At 37.3% G+C, this 26,687-nt stretch overlaps 2 protein-coding genes across 21 annotated transcripts in view; both read right to left on the bottom strand.

Annotated features, from left to right (window-relative positions):
• The window catches only part of LOC109448016 (ATP-binding cassette sub-family A member 9), a 50,809-nt gene extending 37,695 nt beyond the window's left edge, over window positions 1-13,114 (bottom strand). Inside the window, exons 1-9 of one of the 17 annotated variants that reach the window (XM_074319428.2) lie at window positions 12,975-13,113; window positions 9,019-9,131; window positions 8,137-8,175; window positions 7,934-8,038; window positions 7,483-7,629; window positions 5,726-5,933; window positions 3,605-3,769; window positions 2,324-2,427; window positions 1,347-1,573 (exon numbers count right to left, since the gene is read on the bottom strand). In XM_074319428.2, coding sequence (XP_074175529.2) covers window positions 1,347-1,573; window positions 2,324-2,427; window positions 3,605-3,769; window positions 5,726-5,933; window positions 7,483-7,578 — 800 coding nt within the window. In that variant the 5' untranslated portion in view covers window positions 7,579-7,629; window positions 7,934-8,038; window positions 8,137-8,175; window positions 9,019-9,131; window positions 12,975-13,113. Of the gene's footprint in view, window positions 1-1,346; window positions 1,574-2,323; window positions 2,428-3,604; window positions 3,770-5,725; window positions 5,934-7,482; window positions 7,630-7,933; window positions 8,039-8,136; window positions 8,176-9,018; window positions 10,814-12,872; window positions 12,890-12,974 lie in introns of those variants that run through there. The other 16 variants (XM_074319424.2, XM_074319422.2, XM_074319423.2 and 13 more) reach the window with 16 other exon arrangements.
• Window positions 13,115-20,570: 7,456 nt separating this feature from the next.
• ABCA6 (ATP binding cassette subfamily A member 6) overlaps window positions 20,571-26,687 on the bottom strand; it is a 57,225-nt gene continuing 51,108 nt past the window's right edge. For all 4 annotated transcript variants that reach the window (XM_074319433.2, XM_074319436.2, XM_074319435.2 and 1 more), the window contains 4 exons: window positions 26,416-26,556; window positions 24,949-25,028; window positions 21,784-21,839; window positions 20,571-21,651 (listed from right to left, as the gene is read on the bottom strand). In XM_074319433.2, the coding sequence (XP_074175534.2) occupies window positions 21,550-21,651; window positions 21,784-21,839; window positions 24,949-25,028; window positions 26,416-26,556 (379 nt within the window). In that variant the 3' untranslated portion in view covers window positions 20,571-21,549. The remainder of the gene's footprint in view (window positions 21,652-21,783; window positions 21,840-24,948; window positions 25,029-26,415; window positions 26,557-26,687) is intronic.

The raw sequence follows: 26,687 nt of genomic DNA on the forward strand, positions 1-26,687 counted from the left end.
TGGAGGAAAAATAAGTAAATTTGGTTTAAATTGTCATCATTAAAAATATGTGGTCTTCCTACTCAGCATTATCTAAAGTTCTTTTGAAGCCTATGTGGCATATATCTAGAACTATTCTATATATTCTACAAATTTTAACATTGAGAATCTCACGGTGTGTAAAAGGCAAATTCAAACACAGCTTTCTGACTCCAGAACTTATGCTTTTACTAACTATTAATATATGTCTCAAAAACGTCTTTTGGCAAAACTCATTAAAAATGTTGTTGCTAATTAGGATTCAATCCTTGGTTTCCTAACCTGCATTTCTCAGACCATACTACTTCTCAAAACTCAGTGCTGTCTAATACTGAGTGTTTAATTTTCCTTAAACTCCATATAAAGCACTTTAACTACACTTCCTTCTTTAATCCATATGACCAATAAGAGATAGATATTATTATCAATGTTTTACAGGAAAGAAAACTGAGATTTAAAGAGATTAAGTGTCTTGTTCCAGGTGGTAATGCTCAGATGGAGATGACCCCTGACTACCTGCCTCCCAAGCCTGGTTCTTACCACTCTGCTATACCTCCATGAAAGAAAACTATGTGTGAAGAGCGTAACAGGGTTTTTTCTTTTTCTTCAATGTCATAAAAGTAATAATTCATTCAATGTGGGATCAAAGTTAATCACCCTTTTTAATAAAATATATGAAACATATTTAATCAAATATTAGAAACCTCAAGTTTATATATGTATCTACATCTATCTCTATCTCTATCTCTATCTCTATCTCTATCTCTATCTCTATCTCTATATCTATATCTATATATATATATCAAGGGTGCCAAAAATGTATACAAGTGGACACTTCGGTCAACATTGCTTAAGCAGTAGTTCGCTGTGATCAGAAGCGTCTGGACGCTGATGGTAACCACTTTGAGCACCTTTTGTTATTGCAGAAGTCAAACGTTACTTGTATTCATCTTTTGTTATTGGTATATATTGTGTATTATAATTTTAATGCAGTTTTCCTTTCTTAAAATGTGTATAAAATTTTTTGGCACCCTCTGTATACTCGTATACATTTTTTTCACCCATATATGGTAACTAGTGACTGAGAGTCATTATTTGTATTGGTTAGTGATCTCGGTTTCAGCAGTCTATAGAAGTAGACTTCCTTTAATTTAATGAAGTATGCAAAGTTTCATTTACCAAACCTATGTCTGTCTACCTCATTCATTTATAATGCACTCCTTTATGAAATCATCAAGTTTAAATATGATACTTTATAAGTCTAAGGAGTCCCAGCAGCAAGTTCTGTTTGTGTATGCTACATGACAAATTGTAACCATGTAATTTACCAGAATGCTGACTCTTGAAGTCCCATCATTATCATCAATGACTTAATGTATTGTCTTTCTTGGGTAACATTGACTGACACATAGTATATGAATGCAGAAAAAGACAAAATGCAAAAGAAAATGAAGACATCAGTTTTAACTCCTGCTTGGGCAACAAAAGGTAGTATCTTCATATGTACACCAGTAACTGACATGAGCTCTTCCATCACTGAACGGTTTGTTGTGATCTAAAGAAAGATATCAATGAACAAATTGTTATTATTAAGCTCATTATAACCTCATGTGTTTTCTCTCAATGATAAGGAATTATGTGCCTTCCACATTTAAATATAATGGCCAGTCAGGATCTGTCCCCTTGTAGTTCCTGGCACCCTCCAGTTTTCGTCTTGATACCTTAGCACATCCCTACATACGATCTTCATTGGACAAAATTCTACTCAACCTTGAAATCTCAGCTGAAATGTCACTGCAATTAATAGGTCTTCTCTGATCTTTCTCATCGGAGTACGTTCTGCTTCACTGTTTGCCTAGCATACCATTTTTAATTCCATGGTAGACCCTAAACTCTTATGAGTGTATTATGACTATCTATCCATTTATCTCCCCCCACTATCCACTATCCCTAGAAGAAAGTACCCGTGTTCTACTTATTTCCTGATCCTCAGTGCTTAGTGTAATGTTTTAACTACAGTCATGCACTGCATAATGACATTTCGGTCAATGACGGGCTACATAGATGATGGTGGTCCCATAAGATTATAGTGGAACTGAAAAATTCCTATTGCCCAGTGACACTGTCGCCATCATCACATCATAGTACCTAAGTGGTGCGTGACTGCTGAGCAGTTGTTCAGTACACAGCGCCAAATAAATTCAGCGAATACATCCATTAAATGATAACATGGGACGATCCATCAGACAACCATCCATCAACATTTAACTTACAATGCAATGTGCTCCTTTCACTTAATACTCACTTCTATGATAGCAGCATTAATGGCAGCTTGAAACGCTACAAAGCCTCTCTCCCAGAATGCTGAAGCTTCACATGTAACTTTCTCACTCGCTATTTGACAATGAGCTTTAGGACAAGAAGAACACAACATAAACAATCATGATGGGATGGGATCATCTTGGTTTTAGGAAAAATGAAAATGTCAAATGTCCCAAAATGCACTCTCCGTCCCAGATAACATAGTGTACGGAAAGACTTCTCAGGTGAGGTATGTGTGAAGAATGCCCCAGAGTTGTTTTATTAACATGAAGCCCAGTTCTCAATAACTTTTTATTCAATCTCATAATTCTCTCCTCTAGCCAAGAATATTTTGTTGAGCTTTGTTCCTCTGTTGCTCATGCCAAAAAAGCACTAATATGTTTAAATATTTGGGAATCGTTGAGTGAGAGCCCTTTCTTGGGGTTTCATATAGGACTAATAGAGGAATACAATCACAGGCCACATAATGACGACATTTGGGTCAATGTTGGGCCACAGATAATGGAGCTGAAAAATTCCCATCGCCTCGGGACGTTGTAGCTGTCATAATATTGTAGCGCAACACATTTCTCAGGAGTTTGTGGTGATGCTGGTGCAAACAAACCTACTGCACTGCCAGTCGTATAAAAGTATAGCACGTGCAATTATGTACAGTACATACTTGATAATGATAATAAATGACTATCATACTGGTTTATGTATTTACTACACTATACATTTTATCATTATTTTAGAGTGTACTCTTTCTACTTATATATAAAATAAGGTTGCTGTAAAATAGTACGGTGTTATGCTGGAAGCAGCCTCATACATCTTGTGTTGACCGCATCTCTTAATTGCATCATTTTCTCTTGTGCGTGATTTAATCTCGTGTTGTTTTGTGCAGTAACGTGCTGTACAGGCTTGTGGCCTAGAAGCTAAGCTACAGGCTATATCATGTAGGCTAGGTGTGTAGTAGGCTAGACCATCTAGGTTTGTGTTAGCATACTCTGTGATGTTCGCACAACAATGAAATGATCTAATGATGCATTTCTCAGAATGTATCTCGATTGTTAAGTAGTGCATGACTGTAATAGCAATATAATTTCTTAACAGAACAATATACGTGTACTTAAGAACATAGACTTTATTTAATAAGAACGAATCTCATTATGTTTAGAAATTAAAAGTATGTGCCTGTTGTGGATACTTCTGCTATCACATGCTCCCGTGCAGCTAATGACATAATAACAAAACATCTTTGTTTTCGTAACGGGAAAGTTACCTGAATGGTCTCTGTGTTCCTTCATGCTGGGGATTCTACTTCCCCAGAAAAACTTCAAATGATATGAGCAGTTATCACTAAAGATGACTCTCACTACATCTCCAGAATAGTTTAAATCCAATTCACTCATGCTTTTTTCATCAGGCCTACCCACGATTGTCTTTCCTGTCATGTGAAAAAAGGGAAGAGTTACGTAAGAAGATTTCTATGTGGTCCAAAGACAGCACACCATATTCAATTATGTTAAAGCTATTTTACGTTATTTCACTAAAGGCTGTGCTGGTCTTAAATAAGAGATTCACACTGGGTGGGGGCGATTCTAACTCTAGAGGCAAAATCAGAAATACCATGTGGCAATCTCTTTTATCACAGATGATCACGCTTTTCCAAATAAACTATTTAACCAATAACTTAAAGCACAATGGATTTGGAATAATAACAATACCAATGCATACATTTAAACTCACGTACATATAGACCTAGCTAAAGTTGAAACATATGCTACAATTATATATATAGTTATTTATATAATTATAATACTTATTTCCATTTGACAATGGTGTCAACATGGCCAAACTCCAAAGACAGAATGAAATCGCTAAATTTTAGGGGTGTTTTCTCAAGAGACTTTGTTTATTCTAAAATATATGACATAAATGAGTGACTCTTACTGACCAAACCCAGGCCATTAAACCCACAGTGTAGATTCTGTTGAATGCATACTCCTGGTACAATTCAACATATTTCATTGTCCTCTGTGTGTCCTGCCATCTGGCAGCTGGATCCAGAGGTTTAATCAGACTCAGGTCCAATCCGTTTGGCAAGACTATAGGTGATGGTGTGTTCTTTCATCAGGAGTGTCACAATTTCTGATTGTCTCACATTTTGCGATATTAGCAGCTATTGACACTCAGCGTCAACCAAATCCATTGATTCACTAGGAGTTTCAAAATGGTGATGCTCTATTTCCATCATTTGTTTTTCATTTATTAGTAGAAAATGTTTACAAAACAGTACTTTCCATCATCTGATTGGTTATCCAATAGTACAGTTCATATAGGATAAATACTGATATTTACGCTTTATTTACAACTTTTCATGAGAACTGATTTCCTATCATCCTCCGAAGGCAAGCATTGTTTTTTCTTTCAATATCATTATGAAAGCATGGATTTAAACATACACTGGATGAGTTTTAAATCACTGCATTTAATGTTCTTGCTGAAGCTCCACATATGCCAACTTTGACCAGTGGGAGTCTTTGTAAGTTGACTGCTGAGTCCTTTTGACACAACCTATTCTCAATGGCTTCCTAGCGATCTGGAATGACAAGATTCTTCACCCTGTAAATTTCCTGTATTTCCTTTCTTCCCGTTTTGAAACTCCTGTGTTTCAAAGACACAGGGGTGAGAGAATTAGACTATTCTATAATTACTTATTTGGGATATCCCACTTTACATAGATACCAGTCTGGGATTGACATTCCAGTACTACACAACCAATCCAGTTACTGAAAATGGTTTTGTTTGTACCCATATTGGCCCTCTTTACTTTGCAGTGGCTACTGGTTGGTTTCCTCTCATTCTCTTCTCAGGCCCATCACATACCCTATTACTTCCCTTGGCTATTTCACTTCCTCCGAGAGACAGATAGCATGCAAGCCCTGCGGTTGTTCATGCTTCTTCCCCATTCATTTATATTTTAGGGTTCAAGGAAACACCTTGTCATCTATTTTTGTTGTAAATATTGCACATGGGTGCTTGGTTTTGCTGTCTAATTTCTCTCTCAATTTTTGTGTATCTGAAGAGATTAAAAAACAAAGCTGTCACCATTGTCCAATCTTTTCAGAATCTTCTCACAAACATACATTTACATAATCCTGGGCTATCTCATTTTAATACGGACTATAAAGAGGATAACGCTTTTAACAGGAAATTTCCTAAGTAGGAGACTAGTAAATACAGTAAGAAAATCTCCTTGATATTGGAAAGGCATTTGCATTAATGTTGTTAGTTAAATTCTAGAAACTTAAACATTTAACATAGTTTATCAAGGAAATTCCAAAATGAATTTATGTAGTTTGCAAATAAGGAAATTACTGTGAACTGCCAGAGAACATACCTTTCAGGAATGGAGCTGAAGCCACTTGGTTCATTATCTCCTGGGTTGTTTTGGATTCGGGTGCAAAGGCAATAATATAATTAGAGTCATTAAAATTATCTACACGTCCCAGATCCATGGCAGGCATCTCAGGAAAATTATTATTTTGATATATATCGGAGGATAATAGGTAGGCAATTAAGACTAGAAGAAGTGAGAAAAACCATTCCTACACAGCAATGAGAGAAAAATAAAGCAAATCAATAGCTGTTTATCCACTGATCAATGGTCCATAAACAATTTAAAACACAATTATCTTATGTAGCTTGGATTTCATTTTTCCTTCTCTCCAGTTTTTAAATGTCTCAATTTTCTTTTGTCCTATAACATGCACATCATGCATCAAGACAGAGTTGTAGCATCAATTCCAATTATAATTAAGAATCTAAGTTTGTCATACTGTAATGCAAGTATTAAGGCTGGATTGGTTCATGAATGGCCCTGTGGTTTACAGTCATGTTGAAACCTGAGTGACAATGATAAAGAAATGTTAGGTGGCATGAAACAGATAACCAGCTTTCATCAACAGGGCAAGGTCATATTTTTATGTTCTGCTGACTGTATGTGAAAGGCGATAGTCCTAAAATACTGCGCACAAGAAGAATTTTAAGTCTTTGTCATTGCAACAACATTCTGGAATTGGAAATGCAATAGAATGCATGTGAAGTCCAGTGTTAAGAACCCACTTTATTACTTAGTTTTAACTCTAAACACCTGGCCTTTAAAAAAGGTATATATCTTATTCACGATATGGTCTTATTTTAGCTATGTGTGTTGGTCTGTATCTATACCTAATCTAGCTTGTTAGATACATAAATTAACAGATACAATAGTTATATAAAAAAATTAGAAGGATGGTAGCAAAACATCCATATAGAGTAGAATATAACTTTTATATTTATATTTATATAACCCTTACTCATGCAGGGATTTTTGTACACTTCATTGCTGCCAATCTAAGCATTCCATACATATTTGTTAAAAGCACACACACACACACACACACACACACACACACACACACACACAATGTTCTTAAAAGCAAATGTCAATATATCAACCTTTGAACTATGGGTATTTTATGAGTGATTTTAACTTATTTATAATATTTTTCTGAATTTACTGAATTTTCTACACAAAGCTTACCTAACCATTCTTATGATCACAAAAAAAAATAAGTTCTATCTTAATACGAGCAAAAGTTCAAAATACATTTTCTTTTCCTCTTTGTTTATATGACCATTATTTCTTTCAGTTGGACATTATCTGTATCCATAGCACAATTGTATGGAAGTGCTACAATTTGTCTTTTGAATTTTTTTTAAACTTTGGCTTACTTTCTGGATTAATTCTGGATTAAATTCTGCCTTTTTCTTTGACTTTGACCCTCAACTTCTGTACCTATCCCTTCATGAGTTTCAAATGAGCTCAGATGTTAAGAATTATTTTCTCTGTTGTATCAAGATGTGGCTTTATTTTTCATGGGTTTTCTGAATTTGAATTCTTATAAAAATGACTCCAGTAAGACATATAATAATGATATATCTTAAAGGAATCTTATTTGAAATAATAGCAAAGTTCAGAATTAAAAAAAAAAAAAAAATCCAGCCTGTTAGTCAGAAATAGAATATATGTGAAACACTGAATAATAAAGTGTTTGCAGTGCCAAATATTTCTTCCTCTTCTAGATATGAGAACACATAGATTCTGAACCATACCAACAAAGTCTCTCTCTTCATCCTCCATTTTTTAAGGAAATTCTTGCAGAGAAGGGCCCACGTTTGCTGACCCACGCTGATGTGCCTCTTGTTCATTCTGACCTGTTTATTTTAAAATGAGGAAGTCAAGGAAGTAAACGTGAAGGCCTGAAACAGAAAACATTGTGCAATCAAAACAAAAAGAAATATCCAACAGCTGTTTCCAATTGCATGTGTAGCAAAGAAGGGAGCCAAAGGGAAAAAGAAAAAAAGAAAAGCATATAAAGGGATGTTCAAGCTGAGTCGTGAAAGAAATAAAAAATTGAAAAATTACTAGATGTGATTTATATTTTTCCCTCATCGGGCTGACAAAAAATTAAAGAGTTTAATAAAGTGTTGTGATCCCCACAACCCATTCAGTGTTCTCATGAGGATAAAGGAACTTTAGGTACTACTGTGCGTTTACACTTACACAGCCATTTTAGTGATGCATTACCAATTCATTAGGACTGTCATCAATCAATTCTGCTCCTGGGTATGTATGCCAAGGGATTTTCACATGAGTTCACGAGGGGACCTGCGTAAAGACGCTCTTCATAACGTGGATTATTGTGGCACGGTGTTGTAAAACAAATTTTAATGACTACAGTGCATAGAGTACTGTGTAGGACTCACAAGCAATGGATTGGTATCCACTCATCAATATGAAGACATCTTAAAAACACAATGCCAATTTAAAAAAAAAAAGAAAAGGTTGAGAGTTATATCACAATATCATTTACATTAATTAACACTACACCCCATATATATTTTTGAAGAACATCCAGGAACTAAAAGATTGCTAACAAGTACGATGAAAAGGTTACCTGTGGCAGTGAAACATGGGTCTGGAGGTTGAGTGTGAAATGAGAGTTGTAAATTTAAGGAAATAAACAACCAAAACAAAGTGGGAACTTTGTTTGAACCAATCATTTTGTGTGCCATGAAATCAAGTTAATCATACTTAACTTGATCTTGATCAACTTTTTATGAGTTAAGTCCAAAAAAATCCCAAGCCAACCATTAAAAATAAATAAATAAATAAATAAATAAACAAACAAACAAACCCAACAGCAATAAAATCCAAAAGCAAATAGATTTAAAAAAATTTTTCATGAAATTTCAGAGAATTTCATATTGTTCATTACAGCTAGAACAAAGAGAGATTGGACATAGTTTGAATATAGGATATTGGAGAGAAAATAATAATAACATTTAATGATGGTTTCCTATGTTCCGGGTAGTTCTAAGTATTTTATGGGAATTAATTAGTGTAATCCTCACAATAAACCTTTGGAATAGACCTTATTATCCTCCTCATTTTACAGATGAAGAAAATGAGTCCCAGGGAAGCAAAGTGACTCTCCAAACACAGCTAATGTTGGCATAAACCCAGATTTAACCCAGATGGAAAGTTCTGGAGCCCTTCTCTCTTAATCAGAGTACCATACTGTTGTATACATTTATCTAGGGAGTGTGTGGTCAATTCTCCCTTGAGTGCAAGATCAGAGAGCCTACCATCATCTAGACAGGCAGTGTGGGATCCAGTCAGGCTTTTACCACAGGCTTCAGTTTGTGCTGTTGTTATCAGGAGCCCCCAAATGCTGGAACATGAGGGAAGGTAGATGACCCTCAAAAGGCAGAGAAAATACATAATCTTTAAAAAGAAAATTTTGTTACAATAAACAGAAGAAATGTTTAAAATCTTCTATTTAATGACCATAATAAAATTCAAGAAGAAAAAACAGTAAAAAAGAAATTAAAAGCAAATATCATACTAAAACTTCCCATTGGAGTCATAAAGAACATATCATCTTCCACGATACAGACAAAAATTTTCTAATTCCCCAAATTTTCAAAGAAAATTCAAATTCACATGAAGATAATGAGATTAAAAAATAACTAAAATAAAGAGAAAAAACTGATCAAAAGTAAAGTATTTGGTAAAGAGATACCCAAAAAGAAGTAAATACAGTTGCAAAAAAATACATTAAAGAAAATACATTCTAAAAAGTACAATGGAAATTACCTCCCCAAAAGCTCTCCAAGTACCTAAAAAGCCTCTCCAAGTTCCAAATATAATGACAAGGAAATACCAAAAATAATATTTTTGAAATTAAAGGATAAAGGGAAAAGTCGATAAAGAATTAAGTTGATGGGATAAGGATGGGGTAGGTCAGGAGTGAGTAAACAGTTTATAATGGAATAAAAATCAGCCTGATATCTTCAAAGTGGATGTGAAAAGGTGATTTGCTCAATTTCCTTTTGAAAAACCTACCAAAATGGACAAAACTAAAGAAGAACACTAAAGAGATATCTATTTGCAATGAAACTAGATTGTGGTTTAACCCCAAACCACACTTTGATGCTTGCAAAGTACCTGGTCCAGTTTTATTGCCAGTAGAAAAGAGAACCCCAAATAATTTTCAGGTCCATGATGTCTGTTACTCACCCACGCATATGACTGGATAGGTGGAAGTGGCCATAGGAATAAAGGGTGAACTGGTAAGATACACGAATCAGATAAATCTGTACTTGGAGGTCTTTGACTGGAAATGCATTCTAGGCAATATAGGCACAACTTTTTGTAGACTCCCATGTTGCTCTGCTGTTATCAATGGAAGACAATTGTTCATTCCTTCCTTTTTATGGGTCAGGCCACAGCAGTGCTTAGGCTTGCAGGAAGAGAGAACTACCCTTCAGGCTTACACGCAGACCTTTCAGCCAGCCAGACTGTCAGTTTCCAATATTGGGGACAGGTCATCAGCAACTCTTTTTCTAGAATTGTTTGCATAGAATATACTAATTCTATATAACAACAGAATTTAGGACTTATCTGACAGCCATTAGCTGATTGCTTCAAAACTAATGAAGGCAGCAGATCTCAGATATGACACTCCATCTGTTAGTGGTGGTATTAATGTAATTATTTATATGGTCATCTTAGTGCCACCCAAGAATCACTAGTCTATCTCCCAGAATGAGCTACATAACTGCACGGCAAAAGGCATATCTCATTATTTTCCTATCAGGCAGAATAACAAAAAGATCTGAGACTTACAGAGGATGAACGCGCATGTATTATACAGTGGTACCTCCGTTTTCTAATGTAATCCGTTCCGGAAGACCGTTCAAGTTCTGAAACGTTCAAAAACAGCCGACAGCTAGGCCTCAGGATCTTGCACTCAGCGGAAGCCACGTGACATGTTCGACTTCCGAGTCGTGTTCAAAAACCAAAGCGTTTACTTCCTGGTTTACGGCGTTCGTAAACCAAAACGTTCATCAACGGAGACGTTCGAAAACCAAAGTACTACTGTATCAATTGATAAAGAAAACATAAGATCTAACATTAGTTAACAAAACCCAACATTCTAAGAGGGGAAATTGGTCCAGGTAATATTCCAAGGATAGTGGCTTGAGCTTGTGCTTGGAGCACAAGGCCAGTTGGCCAATAAAATCTGGGTTCTGGGGTAGTGGTATCCTACTTTGGTGCCACAATAAACAAGGATGGAAATCATACAGTTGCTACTGTCTCTTCCCTTATTTTGCCAGCGAGGTTGCTCCTGGCTATTAGGTTCGTGGCCTAAAATTCTGATCTTCCCCAGGGGGCAGGAACAAAGCCATGAATATGCTGCTTCCTGCTGGTATTCAGGAGGTAACTCAAAGGGGAAGATCACCTACTCAAGGCATCACGGAGGGGGGCACTGCCAGAGAGAGAGCCTAACCATAGATGATTTCAGGGGAATCCTTTGGTGGAGCTACTTGTATCTGAAAGGCAAGGGAGAATTGAAAAGAACACGGTAGACAGAACAATGGTCGCATTCCAACCCTGGAATTTGTAAACATGTCACATTATATGGCAAAGGAGAATTAAGGTAGCAGATGGGAGCAAGGCTGCTAATCAACTGGCTTTAATCCAGGGAGGTAATCCTGGATCATCTTAGTGGACCCAGTGTAATCACAGGGTCCTTAAAAATGGAAGAGGGAGGCAGGCAGAAGAGGAAGTCAGAGTGACGGGGTGTTATAAGGACTCCACCCACTGCTGGCTTTGAGGATAGAGGAGAAAGGGCATGAACCAAGGCATGGGGCCAGCCTCTAGAAGCGGGAAAGGCCAGAAAACAGAATTGTCCTTACACCCTGCAGAAAGGAGCCCAGTTTTTCCAAACACTTTGATTTCAGTCCAGTGAGATCCACATCACACTTCTTACCTCCCAAACTGTAGGATGATAAATCTGTTTTGTTTCAAGCCATCAAGTGTGTAGTCATTTGTCACAGCAGCAAGAAAAAACTAATACAGGAGTCTGAGAGCATGAGGTATGGGAACAAGACGGAAAGAAATCTGAATGCTGTTTATGACAAGGGTTTTAGGACAGAAATAGTTGCTGGAGTTTCCTTCTATGATGTGCCCATTCGTGGAACACAGGAGGACATGAATTTATGTTTAAAAATTGTCCAGGAATGAACAACATGGATTTGAAAGCCATGTGAATGAGCTCCTGGTAACAGTGCATCAGAGCAGGCTGGGACAGCCTGGGTGACCCAACTAAAACCAACTGCAACGTTTCCAATTAGGAAATCAATGCCGTGGCAAACTGTGGCATCTGAAGGGGTTAAATATATTGCCTCAGTGCCTACTCTTTTTCCTTCCTGTGGATTAGTGCATGGGCTGGAAATTATTTATGAATAAAGAATAATTAACATGATTTAATTGTCATAATTGTGGCTATTTGTTTCTAACTGTTAAGACTGATTTTTCCCCCCAAAGCACATCCAGATGTAAAGACCAGGGCAAAAAATACTATTCACCATAAAAGCACAACACATTTAACTAGCTTACATTGCTCTGAATAGGAAATCGTGTGATCTAGAAATCATAACTTGGTTATAAAAAAAACCAGTCACTTCATGTCAGATAGAATTTCTAGTATTTAGAGAATAAATAAATACATTACACAACAAATTAGACAAAAATTTTTACATATTTAGTATGATAAACAAGATCAGTAAAAATATCGTCCTAAGTTTTCTTGATGAAAATATTCTCAAGCCAGCTGAAACAATTCAAAACTCAGAAAATCATGGATTCCCCCTACGCCAATGCTTACAAATCCTCTGGTAGTAAAACTGAAAACAAACAGAAAAGAATACGTAATTCTAATAACGTGGCAAATAGCTCATACTTGCAAAGAGGCAATATAATTGCATTCCTTTCAATTTGTCCAAGTACATAATACGTGCTATTTGTTCAAATATGCTTTAGTCATGGGGTAAAAATGGAAAACAAAATCTTAGTTCTCCAACTGGTTATTTAGCTATACATTATAAAATACTCAGATGATTTGAAAAATCAAAATGACTCATTAATAACTTACTGCCTTTAATAGTTTCCATCCAAATGGTTGGCATTTCCTATTTGAAGTCGGACGTTATATTTTCCAAATGCACAAGAACCACAATTTTAGAGGTTAACTTACTCGCAGGAAAGCTGGAACAAGAATCTAGAAACAGTTCATCCACAGGTCTCTCTGCATGCCCTGGAAAAGAGTCACATTCCTTCTCAGTCATTACTACATCATGCTTTTAATTTCACGTTTACGGTGAATAGTTCCGCTTTTGACTGCTTTCTGAAAAGGATTATGGTCTTAATTCAGCTATGCTGCCAAGAAAACTCTCTGCTCACATCACATGGTGACTTCTTTACAGTTTTCCATTTCTTTGTCTCCCCGCCAGTTCCTCAGCAGGGAGTGTGTAGTTGCAGATGTCTGGCTGGACATAGCAAAGCATTAGGAACTATCAAATGAAAAAGAACTTAGTCTTTCTCAACTAGCTGTTTCGTACACGACCCAAATGAAAAAGTTGATCTCCAAAAACAGCATTTTAAAGAAAGGTAAGTAAAGAGTTCAGAGGAGAGCAGAGAAGAGAGAAGTGTATGAGGGACGAGGGGGAGAGGATAAAAAAAAATATAGCAAAAGATTTCCTAATTGGAAACGTTGCAGTTGGTTTTAGTTGGGTCACCCAGGCTGTCCCAGCCTGCTCTGAGGCACTGTTACCAGGAGCTCATTCACATGGCTTCTGAATCCATCTTGTTCATTCCTGGACAATTTTAAACATAAATTCATGCCCTCCTGTGTTCCACAAATGGGCACATCATAGAAGGAAACTCCAGCAACTATTTCTGTTCTAGAACCCTTGTCATAGACAACATTCAGATTTCTTTCCGTCAGGTCAGAAAGTGACTCAAAACCTTCCACAGCAATTTAATTCTTAAAATCTGGATCTAGAACTATGGCAATGAAGCAATGTGATTTTTTTCAGGGCAACAAAATGAACTGAATTTTCCTCTGCATCTTATTGTGTTACATGCACGCTAACTGCAGCATCTTTCTTGGAGAGCAAAATAGGAGCCTCTTTAAAGCAATGTCATATGAAAATGAACTGCACTCCCAAGACTGACATTGTTATTTCTGCAGCAAGTCCAGGAAAACAAAGTACTTTCTCTGTAAGCAACCACTGGGTTTTAGTATGTCCTGTTTTCCATATTGTTTAAGAAACATTTTTAACAGGTAAGAGCTGCCATTCTACCTTTTTTGAACATTTCAGGTAAGTTGAGGACAAGGCAGTTCCAAACGTTCTTGTAATCATGAAGCTGTGATTATTTCCTGAGTCCACAACTAAAGGGGAAACCGGGTTATGCCTGCAATTCTTAATTCCAACAGACGTGTCTGTGTACCATTGTCCATGTAAATCGCATGAAGTCTTGCTTACCTATTTGCCATTCCCTCCATACTTATTCAACCATGTTCACTCTTCTGTTAATTATACGAGTCCAGGAATTGCTCAAGCAAGCGAAGCAGAAGCAGACTCATTAATGCTTGAGGCTGTCAAACTTAAAAAAAAAAAAAAAAAAAAGACTTATGATTGTTTTTCTACGATGTCCTCTGCAGAACATACAACATTATAACATTTAATAACATCCCCGGCACTTTGTACACAGGAAATATAATTTAGGACATCGTTTTCAGTGACTCTTTTTCCTAGGACTTTGTATCTCGGATACAGCGGATGTGTTCCGGCCCTTCTTGGCTTCTGGACTTTTTTCTTTTCCTTCGGTGTGTTGGCCTCTTCCTTCGCATGTATCCCTCTGTAACTTCTGTGGCCCTAGAACACAGCAAACCCAGCCTCGTTAACCTTCTTTGTCAACATTTTCTTAATCAAGTCATAGGTCTTCACTCTTCTAAATAAGCTTTAGTACAATCCTGCTAATTAAAAATAAATAGCCTTTTGGGGATTTCGAAAGTGGAATAGTGGAATGGCACTGATTTTACAGTATAATGTACTTAGCAACTGTGTATGGCACTTACTACATACAAGGCACACTTAAATAGTAACATATTTAATTTACATAATAATCTCATGAAGTAAGCATTGTTGCAATCACCCTCATTTTACAGATGACAAAAGTGAGGCCTAGAGAGCTTAAGTAACTTGCCCAGATTCACACAGCTGGTCAGGAGCAGAACCTGGGTTAAAACCCAGACCATCTCCAGTCTGTGAGCTCAAATGACAAATGTTATTCTGTCTTACGGTGTGTGTCTCTGTTCATTCAATGACTCTCACTTTGGGTACACACATTTACAATTCTCCTGACCTTTGCTTCATATATTTTGCAACAATATCCTCGGTGCCAGAAGCCCTGTAGGTTTCATGTGAAGGAATTTTGCATCAGGCTAAAACATTCCTCTCGGATTCTTTCCTGGCTATTTGTACCCAATACTTGGCACCGTGGGACCTCTGTGTAGCCCTCATTCTGTCTGTGCAAACACAGAAAAACCTGATTTGCAAAGAGAGAAGAATGAAGTGGCCCAACAGACTGATAAGGAGAGAGACTGAGAATGTCTGCTCACTTCCCAGGGACTTTTCTGTTCTTGCTTTTCATCCTTCTTTAGACCTAGCTGCACTGCCTGCATTTGGGTTTTGTCAGACACTTCCCAAAAATTTCTCTTTGTTTCTTAAAAATATAATAAACATTTTACGTGGTTCTGTTTTTTGGGGGGGTGTAGCGGGGCGGGTAGTCTGGAATCATCCTTTGTATGATAGACATTTTTATGTGTCATTACATTTCTCAGGTATATTTTGGCCTACCTCTATTATCTGCTTATAGATGTCACTTGAAACAGTATAATTTTATTTTACTTTTTGCCTAGTCTGCAAATCTTTAACTTTCCATGAGGGACTGTAGGTCCCTAGGATAACCCATCCATTTTGTTCAGCATCTGATTTTATAGTTTCTAAATTAAGCTTTCCTGTGATCTGTCCATTTCTCCATTTCTACATGGATCATGTTTTTGCTCTGTTCCTTGTTTCAGGTTCCCCATGCCCTTTTCTCCTCTCATCTGCAAAGGTCAGAGTTAGGACTTCCTGGTATTTCATTCTACTGGTGATCACCCGTAAATGTTGACAGATGTATCTAAACGCACATTACCTTGGCAACATAAAAAAAAAAGTCAGCCTATATCTCAACCTATTTTCTTTCCATGACTTGCTATATATGTGCCTCCATACCTCCCTTACAAGTTAAGTCCTTTAGTATATTTGACCTTGAAACCGATACTCCTTACTACCCTGTTTCCCTGAAAATAAGACTGGGTCTTATATTAAGTTCTGTTCCAAAAGACGCTTAAGGGCTTATGTTCAGGGGATGTCATCCTGAAAAATCATGCTAGTGCTTATTTTCCGGTTAGGTCTTATTTTCGGGGAAACATGGTAGGTCTGCAAGGCTACTAAGTGTCCTGTCTTGGAAGCCTCAGTTTTGTCACCTGTAAGATCAAGTCTCCAACAGGGTCATTCAAGATTTAAAAATTTAGGATTTGGCAGTAGGGTAGGGATTTAAGAAAACAACACATGTAAAGTATTTAGCACAGCACCTAATTTTAAAACAGTTGCAAGATTTCTACCAATTTTTGGACTGTGGTGATGCATTTGCTCCCTCAAAAAAGATATGAAATGGCAAACAAAATATAACAAAATAGGGATCAAATTAAAAGAAAAATAAATGTCCTGATGCTGTATTTGAAGCAAGAAAACAAAGCTAAAATGATTGCTAATTTAAGCCAGTAAATTGTGCGGTGGTTTGGCAAAAGCTGACTGATTAAACCAGCTAATATATAATTCATGTATAAGGATAAAATAGTGAAATTTTTAAACAAAATATGGAGTTTCTCTTTTATAGACAACTCTGAAAGAACTACTAATAGATATCCTTGAAGAAAAAGGATATTGAACCCAAAGGAAGTAGCTGGGTGTTAGAAACTAATAAATGTATTAGTAAACTAAATAAATATTGATTGTGCAACTAATGACAATGACCAATATGTGTGGGGGGAGGTCTTAAACACAGTGTGGGAACTAAAATATCAACAGCAATTATGTGGGAGAAGAAAGAAGCAAGATCAGAGCTAAGTTCCCCAGAAATCTTATAGTTCAGGATGAGAACAGAAATACTGAATAACTTCAAAGTGCACTGTTCAACGTGGTAGCCACCAGCCCCAGGTGGGTATTTAAATTTTAATTTAAATTCATTAGAAATCAATAAAATTTAAAATTCAGTCCCTTCACCTCTGACAAGGAAGAGCTTAGCTGTCATCCTTCCCTTCCTAACAAGAAAAAGCTAAGCAAACTGAAAAATCAGTGATGTTACTTGGATCCACCAGAGACTGAGGCTACAGGGCAAACCAGAATCCTGAAATCTGGAGTAATGAGGGTGTAAAGCCATTGAGAGACCTATTGTTTTCGAAATTCAGACATGGCCGCTTTTATGCAGATCCCGCCTCAAATACAGCTTTCTTTCCGGTAGTCTTACATATAGGAGCTAGCAGTATTCCCAGATGTAGAGTATGCATTTCCCCCAAATCAAAATAAACCAAGCAAAAGCTGGGCTTCTTAGAAGTGGGTACCAAGTCCTAGAAGTGGGTACCAAGGACAGTTTATTTTGGGTCACTGGTGGAATATCCCAGGTGGCTCTTGTCCAGGTTAGTCCTAAGAATTTTACCATTAGGATGTCTTTGGACCTTAGCTGGATTTATTAACCAGATTTGGTTGGCTATGTGAGTCACCAGTGCATTCAAATCAGTCCTAGCCTGCTCTTCAGTTTCCAATATTATCATAACATCATCAGTATGGTGTATTATTACACTGCAGACCTGCATCAAGTCCAAATCCCTTCTGACCAAATTATGGCAAGTTGGTGAGTTTAGAAAACACTGTGACAGCACAACTGGGATCCTTCCCATATGAAAATGAACAACAATTGGCTCCTTTCCAAGATGGAATAGAGAAGAAAGTGTTTGGAAAAAACAATAATCAAGTATCAGTTTCCTTTAGCCTGTTGTGTTTTTCTTTTGTTTTCTTCTTTTTTTTGTTTTTTTTTTGTTGTTGTTGTATGGTTGAAACAATGCCCAGAATTTCTGAGGCTATGGGTGGTACAACTTTATGTAAGCCTCAGTAGCCTACTGTTAGTCTCCATGAGCTATCAGCTTTTTTCATTGGTCACACAGGGTTACTGTACAGAGAATTCATTGGTACCAACACTGGGCACTTCAGCTTTTAACATGTCATTAAAGTGGTAATCTCTTTTTGCCAGCAGGTATAGTAAGTCCTCGATACAGTAAGATGTTGATAGGTTCTAGAGCTTTCAAGTGAAATGACTATTATGAAACCAGTTTTATCAAAGGCTGACAGATAACACACAAGCATTACGTTCCTCTGGCATCTCATCAATGTTATAACAAAAACAACATTGAACAAAACTATCTTCACTGAGGACATGCTGTACTCTACAGTGTTTTAAATTAACTACCTGCATGAGTTTGGGCCGTTCTCCTGGTTCCCACTTAGCCTGTCAAATGAAGAGTGGTTCCGGGCCGACTTTCATGCCTTCTATTTACAGTATCAGGTGGGAGAAGCGATCTCTAGTCAGACATACCATCCACCCCAATAATACATTCAGGTAAAGGAGAGCTGAGCACCTCACATAAAGTTTGTTCAAAAATCCCAATTTTCAGCTGAACTGTCACCATAATCCCATCAACTTTTGCATCTTCATATCCTCCCAATCTAAATTTAGCTGCCATTAAGACTTTACCAACAGGTTTCAAATCATAGTGCAGTGGGCTCCCCTGTCAAGGAAACCCAGGGAAGTCTCTCACTCCTACTCCAAATTGGCCATTTTATCTCACATGTGCAGAGGGCCTGGTTTATTAGATAATAAAGGATATGATAAAGGATTCAGATGAACAGCCAGAGGAAGAGACACGCAGGGTGAGGTCAAGAAGGGTCTCAAACACAAGAGCTTTTGTCCCCATGGAGTTAGGGTGCATTACCCTCCCAGTTCATAAATGTGTTCACCAACCCAGACGCTCTCTGAACCCAGTACTTTTGGGATTTTTATGGAGGCTTCATCAGGTAGCCATGATGGATTAGTCACTCAACTTTCAAGCCCTCTCCCCACTCTGGTGAATAGGAGGTGAGGCTAAGAGTACCAAGTTTCTAATCATGGCTTGGTCTTTCTGATGACCAGCCCTGATCCAGGAGCCTACCGAGTCATCTTATTAGAACAAAAGATGTTCCTATCATCCAGGAAATTCCGAGAGATTTAGGAGCTCTGTGTCAGATGCTCCTATTACTCAAGCAATTACAAGGGTTTTAGGAGGTCTGTGTCAGGCAATGGGGTCAAAGACCAAATGTTAGAAGGAACTGGGGGCCGAGACATACACACACACACACACACACACACACACACAAATGTATATCTATATCTATATATATAATTCTTTTACACCCGTGACTACAGAGAACCACAGTCAGGATCAGCTTACCTGGAACAGAAGCCATGAGAGCCATTCATTGGTAGGAACAAACACTTAACTGGCAATTTTGATAAACTGCTGGGGGCTGAGTGAGGACTATGTGAGCATGAGAGCCTCCTGGGGTCAATAGTATTAAGGGGACCAGGAGCAGGTGGGCATACCTGGAGGAGGGCCCTGGAAGGATACAACTGTGGATAGTGATCTGGTACCAAAATAGGGCATAAAGGAAGAATATTCTGACCTCTCTCTTCTTTTTCCATCCTTCCATTTCTTGTTGCGGCTTCCTTTTGGATTGGTGAATGCCAATAGGAAGCCAACCATCAATGCAGTCCACAGCAGTCAGCTTTGTCTAGAAGGCTACTGGGAAAACAGAAGACAAAACTAGCACGAGATCTGTCTACAATAGCAGTGGAGATGGAAAAATGCTTTTCCCTTTTTAAAAAAATCACTTCTTTTGTTTTACCCTGACCTCCTCTCTCTGTGTCCATTTATCTCTCTTAGGACAGAATCCTAATAAACACCTAAGTTAACAGCTTCAAAAACAGCCATATTATGATAGTTTTAGCAAACTATGCCTAGTTTAATATATTGAAACATTCATACTGTATCTATCTGATACTGGTTATTTAGTACTTTGTAAACATATTTCTACAATAGTTAAGAAAATTTGTAATTTTTAATGAATAGAAGCAAATATCTCATTATGTTGGTATGTGAAATGGTTATATGTTTGAGCAAGACAGAAGAATTTATTGCTTGAGTTTTACAAATAATTTAAATAAATTCAACTCTCATTATAATATGAATTTACTTTTATAGGACACTAAAGGTTCCTAAATAAACAAGCTATAGATTATTTATCATAGATTTAGAAATATAATGTTCCAGATAGAATTACGATATATGTAAAATATACAAATAAAATATTTAATTATATTAAAACCTTATAAAATGTACAAGAAAGATTAAACCACAAAAATAAATGAACAAAGAATACAAATAATTAACACAAAACAAAATGCAAACATGTGAAGCTTCAACCTCACCATAAGTTTAAAAGTAAATTAAAACAATTCAGTGTTATATCAGCAAATATGCATATATACCTAATTAGGAAATTACATGTACTATAATGATTCCAGCTCTATAAAGAATGCACTCGAGAAAGAAGAAAGTAGTTGATTTTTTTTTTTTGTATGGAGAAATTGTAGTGATTCTGTTATTCAACTTTATTCAATTTCTATATTTTTGCATTTATACAAATTTTCTTTGGTGAGCATAACAATTTTTTTAAAGTTATATAACATATCGCCCAAAACAACCGGAATACGGCTTAGTCTTCAAAAAACCTTTCTGGTGATATTCAAAATGAAATAGCCATTGTTTAAGGAAAAAAATAATATGTAAAGCTGATAGATTTTTTTAATTGAGTAATACAAAAGATTTGTGCATGCGTGTGTGTGTGTGTGTGTGTGTGTGTATACACATGTGCATACACTTATATAACATAAAAATTATTCTAAAATAGCAGGAAATACACAGAAAACTATTGATGAGGGAAATCACTACCACCGCCAAATCATAATTACTTAATATAACATATTCAAAATTTTATAAATCTGAATAAATACTGCTGTGACTTTCATTGCTTACAAAAGGTGTATTTGAACTGCTTTTCCAATGCACATGCTTATTCATTTGTGAGCCCAGGTCCCCTAACCCCGTGAATTTCATGACAGATTCTGAAAAGGTTTCAAGGAAGACTCTTGGGTTGTACGTGGGTATTAAAACAAATGTAAACACCTGATGTATCACAAACTAGCATGCAGCAATCACAGAGCTTGTGGCTGTTGAATACATCCCTCACATATTTCAGCAAGACAATTTTTTAGTAAATGTCATATTTCAAAAAAGTCATGCTTTGAAAAATCCCAAGTTTGTGGTTTTATTTCCTCAACACCCAGTGCCTGGCTCTGATAACTTCGTTAATACTCTGTACTGCTTTTATCACAGATTGTCTATCATCCCTAAATTTGAGGGGAAGGATAATTTTAAAATTTATTCATTTATTGACAAAATAGACAAAATATTGATGTTAACAATTTAAAAAATTATACATACTGTAAATTATTACATATAACATAAGCTTATATGATATCAACACGGAATGATTAGGCTTAAGGTTTTACAGGTCTTCTGAATGAGAGAGGAGTTTCCATCTCATGGTGGTATCAACTTCTTCATCAAAATTTTCCACCTCCTGCTCCTTAGAAAGCTCTAGGAATACCTAGATAGGAAACAAAAAAGAAGGAAAAATAATTATCAAGTTGTTGATTGTCTTCCAAATAAACAGGCAAAATACATGCCACTTTCATTTGAAATTTACAAAGATGTTACGAAACCATCAAAGTTGACTCACCTTTTCCAACGTGAACTGAGAGAGGCTATATTCTTCCACGTTAAAGTTATGTTTCACTGAAAAAAAAAAAAAAAGACTAGTAGTAGATGCTTACAATTTATTACCAAGAATTTTTTGTCATACAAAATAAAAGTGCAAATCATTAACATAAATGGAATACAGAGCTGAATAAATAAATGCTTGGTGGAAGAATGAAATAATGAAAAGTCAGAGAGTTAATATAAATGCATATTGAAATAATCTTGATATTAGAATTTTCTCATGTTACATTTTGACAATATGTGTTTTGTGACTGAGTATATGTGTCTTGAGATCTATAAGTTCCTTGAGGAACTGTATAATTGACTGATACATTCTTACACATGGGGAAGTTTTCAATCCCATTTCATTCTCTTTAAAAAGACCCCGTACTTCTGTGTAATTGTGCTTCAGCCAGTTTATATGCCATACCAGCTCTCTGCTGGGCATCCCCACCAGGAAATCTACATGCGAGTGGTCACCAGATTTATATATTCACATGTTCACAGTTCACTATTTACATATTGAGAACCAGCTATATGTGTGAGTCACCCTTAGATGCCAGGGACAGATCCTAAAGAAAATAGGTGAGAAGTGTCTGTTCAGGTCCTCTGTCCATTTCTTAATTGGATTGTTTGGGTTTTTTTGTTGTTGTTGAGTTGTATGAATTCTTTACATATTTTGGATATTAGCCCTTTTTCGGAGGCATTGTTTGCAAATATCTTCTCCCATTCGATTGGTTGCCTCCTTTGTTTTGTTGATGGTTTCTTTTGCTGTGCAGAAGCTTTTTAGTTTGATATAATCCCATTCACTTATTTTTGCTTTTACTTCCTTTGCCTTTGAGGTCAAATTCATAAAAAAATCCTCTCTGAACCCAAGGTCCATAAGTTTAGTACCTATGTTTTCTTCTATGCAATTTATTGTTTCAGGTCTTATATTTAGGTCTTTGATCCATTTTGAGTTACTTCTGGTGTAGGGTAACAGTAGCTGTCTAGTTTCATTCTTTTGCATGTGGCTTTCCAATTTTCCCAGACACTTATCCCAAGAAGACATACAAATGACCAACAGATATATGAAAAGATGTTCAACTTCATTAGCTATTAGAGAAATGCAAATCAAGACCACAATATGATACTACCTCAGACCTAATAGAATGGCTATTATCAATAAGACAAGAAATAACAAGTGTTGGAGAGGCTATGGAGAAAAAGGAACCCTCAGACACTGCTGATGGGAAGGTAAATTGGGCAGCCATTATGGAAAACAGTATGGAGTTTCCTCAAAAAATTATGAACAGAATTACCATGTGACCCAGCAATCCCTCTTCTGGGTATCTACCAAAAAAACCTGAAAACATTTATCCATAAAGATACATGCCCTGATGTTCATTGTAGCATTTATTTATGGTGGCCAAGACATGGAAACAACCAAAGTGTCCCTCAATAGATGATTGGATAAAGAAGATGTGGTACATATATACAATAGAATATTACTCGGCCATAAGAATAAAGATGAAAATACTGCCATTTGCAACAACATGATGGTTACTGAGCTTTTCATGCTAAGAAAAATAAGGCAGATGGAAAAAGTCAAGAACCATACGATTTCATGCATATGTGGGATATAAAACTGAAAGCAACAAACTAACAAGACAAATAAACAAAAACTCATAGACACAGACAGCAGTTTAGTAGTTACCAGAGGGTAAGGGGGGAGAAGGGATAATAGCAGAGGGTAAAGGGGGTGAAATATATGGTGACAGAAGGAGAATTGACTTTGGGTGGTGAACACACAATGTGATATATAGATGATGTATTATAGAATCATACACTTGAAATCCATATAATTTTACTAACCAATGTCACCCCGATACATTAATTTAAAAAAAAACCAGGCAAAAACAAAAACCTCTGCCTTTGGGTAGTTTGCATCTTAGAGGGAGGGATATTGGCATTAAATAAATATGCACTTAAATACATAATAAAGTAAATGATGATAACTACTACAGGGAAAAAGTAAATCAGGTAAAGGAAATAGACTATTTTCTACAGGACTGTTAGGGAAGGCCACAGTAACAAGGTAAGAACTGAGCAGAAACCTGAAAGAAGTGAGGATACAACCTGGATATTTAGGAAGCAGGATTCCAGGAAGAAGGATTCGCAAGTACAAAGTCCTGAAGGTGGACAATGCATGCCTGATAGCATCTAGGAAGAGCTAGGAAGGCAGGTGTCTAGAGCAGAAGGAGCACACCAGAGATTTATATTCTCTCAAGCACGATGAGTCAGGCTCTGTTCTAGACTCTTTACAAACGAACTCATTTAATCCTCCTGACAACCCTGCCAAGTGGGCACTGATGTCCTCCCTCATTGTAGAGATGAGCCATCTAGACATGTGGGGATTGAGTGGCTTTGTTCAATGTCTCCTGACCTGCAAGCAGCAGGGCTGGGATGGGAGCCCGGAGAGCCTGGTGCCTGGTGCCTGGTGCTCGAGTCTGAGCTCTTGGCCATTACACTGTGTTCAGAAATTCCACCATGATGGTTTGCTGTTGGGAATGACCCAGTCAAAAGAGGGAAAATAATGATGAAGAGAGAAAACGGACACTTTCAAGTGGCAAGAGGAGTTATGCACACTGCAGGGCATGGCCTTGCTGGAGACACGGAAAGTTCATGGCTAACAGGCAAAGGGACACACAGCGCAGACGCAGGGAGGTTTCCTGCTGCCTTCATTTTACTAGTGAAATATAAAAGGGCATCGACCGAGGGAGGAAAGCAGGAAGGAGATGGATATGTAAGAGGAAAGAAGTAATAATTTAGGACACGTGGTGTGAATGGACTGTGTACAAGGAAGCGACGCAGACTGGACTGATGGGCTTTCTGAGGTTAACATCATGAATTCACAGTAAAACCAGCCAAGCACAATTATGCATTTTCTGCAGCTTCCCTCTGCAGTGGAGATAAATCTTTTTTCAGAGAGTTGGATTAACCAAAATTGGGATTAAATCTACCATTATCTACCATTAGAATTCTTAAAAATCATACCCTACAGGGCCTATTTTTAAAAATGTATTACACAATTATCTCCCATTAAATTATTATTTAAGTCAGAATTAATTCTTCAAAAGTTTTATTTTAAAAAGATCATTCTTACCTGCCTCTAATTGGCGAAAAGCCTGAGATAGAGGGTGAACATCTACCGCGGGCAGTTTATAGGTCAAGAAGGAAGGATACCTGGGAATAGGAAAATGTCATATTTGACCTTGAGTTTCAAGGTCCATCAACATAATGACCATCAACATAAATATTGACATTATCAGCAATTTCCTTCTTAAAATAAAAGTAACGCAAATTAATGTATGGCTTACACAGGAAATAAAATAATTTATCAATGGACAAATCTTAAAATGGCTTTCGTAGCTCACTGTTGGAGAAAATTCTCTAAATTACATTTATGCTCAGTTTATGCAATGCTTTTTCTTGTTGAACACAGATATTCTGAACTTATCCTTTTGATTAGGTTAAAATTAGGTTGGGACTAATCCCAACTTAATATTTCATCCTTGTCACCAGAAAGCTAAGGAGAGAGAGATGTAAGGTTGGGAGAGAGGGGTATAATAGTGGAAGGATTCAAAAAGCTTTAACTAAAAACTTCCCTGACCTCTGAGGAGAGGAGAGCCAGGACTGATTTGGGGCACCTTGTTTCCACGTGTTACATTTGTCTGTTTGACCTCATGCCCTATTTTCAGCTCCTCCCAAAAAGAAGTTCAATGCTCCCCGGTGGCCCCAAAGATGCCCATACCTCCAGGACTGGCCTCGTTCAGCCCAGCCCCTGCTCTTTCAGTCTTACCATTCACCATCTTCCCGGCCATATCAAAACTGCTTCTTGGATTTGTGACAACAAAGGTCTAGAAACAGGACTGAGTTGCACGCCCTGGCATGTCCCTTACATAAGGCCATTGTACTTATACTGGGCTAAACTGAAATAGCAGTGGTCATGTTCTGCTGCTTTGGTGTGCTTATCCTCCCAGGAATTTCAAATTCAGTTCCTGTTCCACTTCCTTGCCTTCCTGCCAATAACACACAGACACACAAATACACACATGCATCTCTATCTATGCACACACACCTTTCTACGTGGTCTCCATTTTGAGGCATGAAAACTCCATTAAAGGGAGGGCCTTTGATGATCTCAGTTGCTATTTGTTTCCTATGAGGGGGATGCACCCTAAATAGTTACATCTTTTAAGTGATAGATATTTATATCTTTTAAATATTCACAAGGAGGCCCAGGGAGGGCGCCATGGGTGCAACTGTGGTCTTCTGTGGATCTGAGTCATCAAAAATTGCTTGTCCCCAACTTTTCCATGTCCCCCTCCAGAGCTGGGGATAGGTCTTGGATGACTTAGGAGACCCAGGAAGCTGTGATCCCAGGCTTCCTTAAGGAAGCCTGGGTAGCTCCCAAATTTCATAATCTGTAAGGTTCAACCAGTCAGTTTTTGAAGTCCCTAACTTTCTCTATGAAGTCAAATCATCCTGACGTTCTCTCAGAGCAGAAAGGAAACCACTGTGTGTGTGGGTGAAGCCAACAGGTTTCTCCATAATCAAAAGTTCCTTTCACCTTTCTTGCCGTGCAGCCTGTGGGAAAAGCTTCAGAATCTCAGTGTGGACCAAAGTCACTTGAGAAGTTTCCTTCACTTTTAGTTCTAGAATGTAATCCTTGCCAAGTTTGCTTCTCAGGTGTTGGATGGAGCCGATGCTTCTATGGAGAAGAAGGACAGCATGGTGGAACAAATATTGGCCCTGAAATATTTTACGTTAGTCTTAAATTTTAAATGTAAGGGAGAGAGCATCACTGAGGGAGCTGAGAGGAAGAACTCCAGTTGCCTCAGC

This window comes from Rhinolophus sinicus, chromosome 12 (assembly GCF_057876585.1).
Source record: "Rhinolophus sinicus isolate RSI-liver-muscle chromosome 12, RSI-T2T, whole genome shotgun sequence".
Taxonomy (NCBI): Eukaryota; Metazoa; Chordata; class Mammalia; order Chiroptera; family Rhinolophidae; genus Rhinolophus; species Rhinolophus sinicus.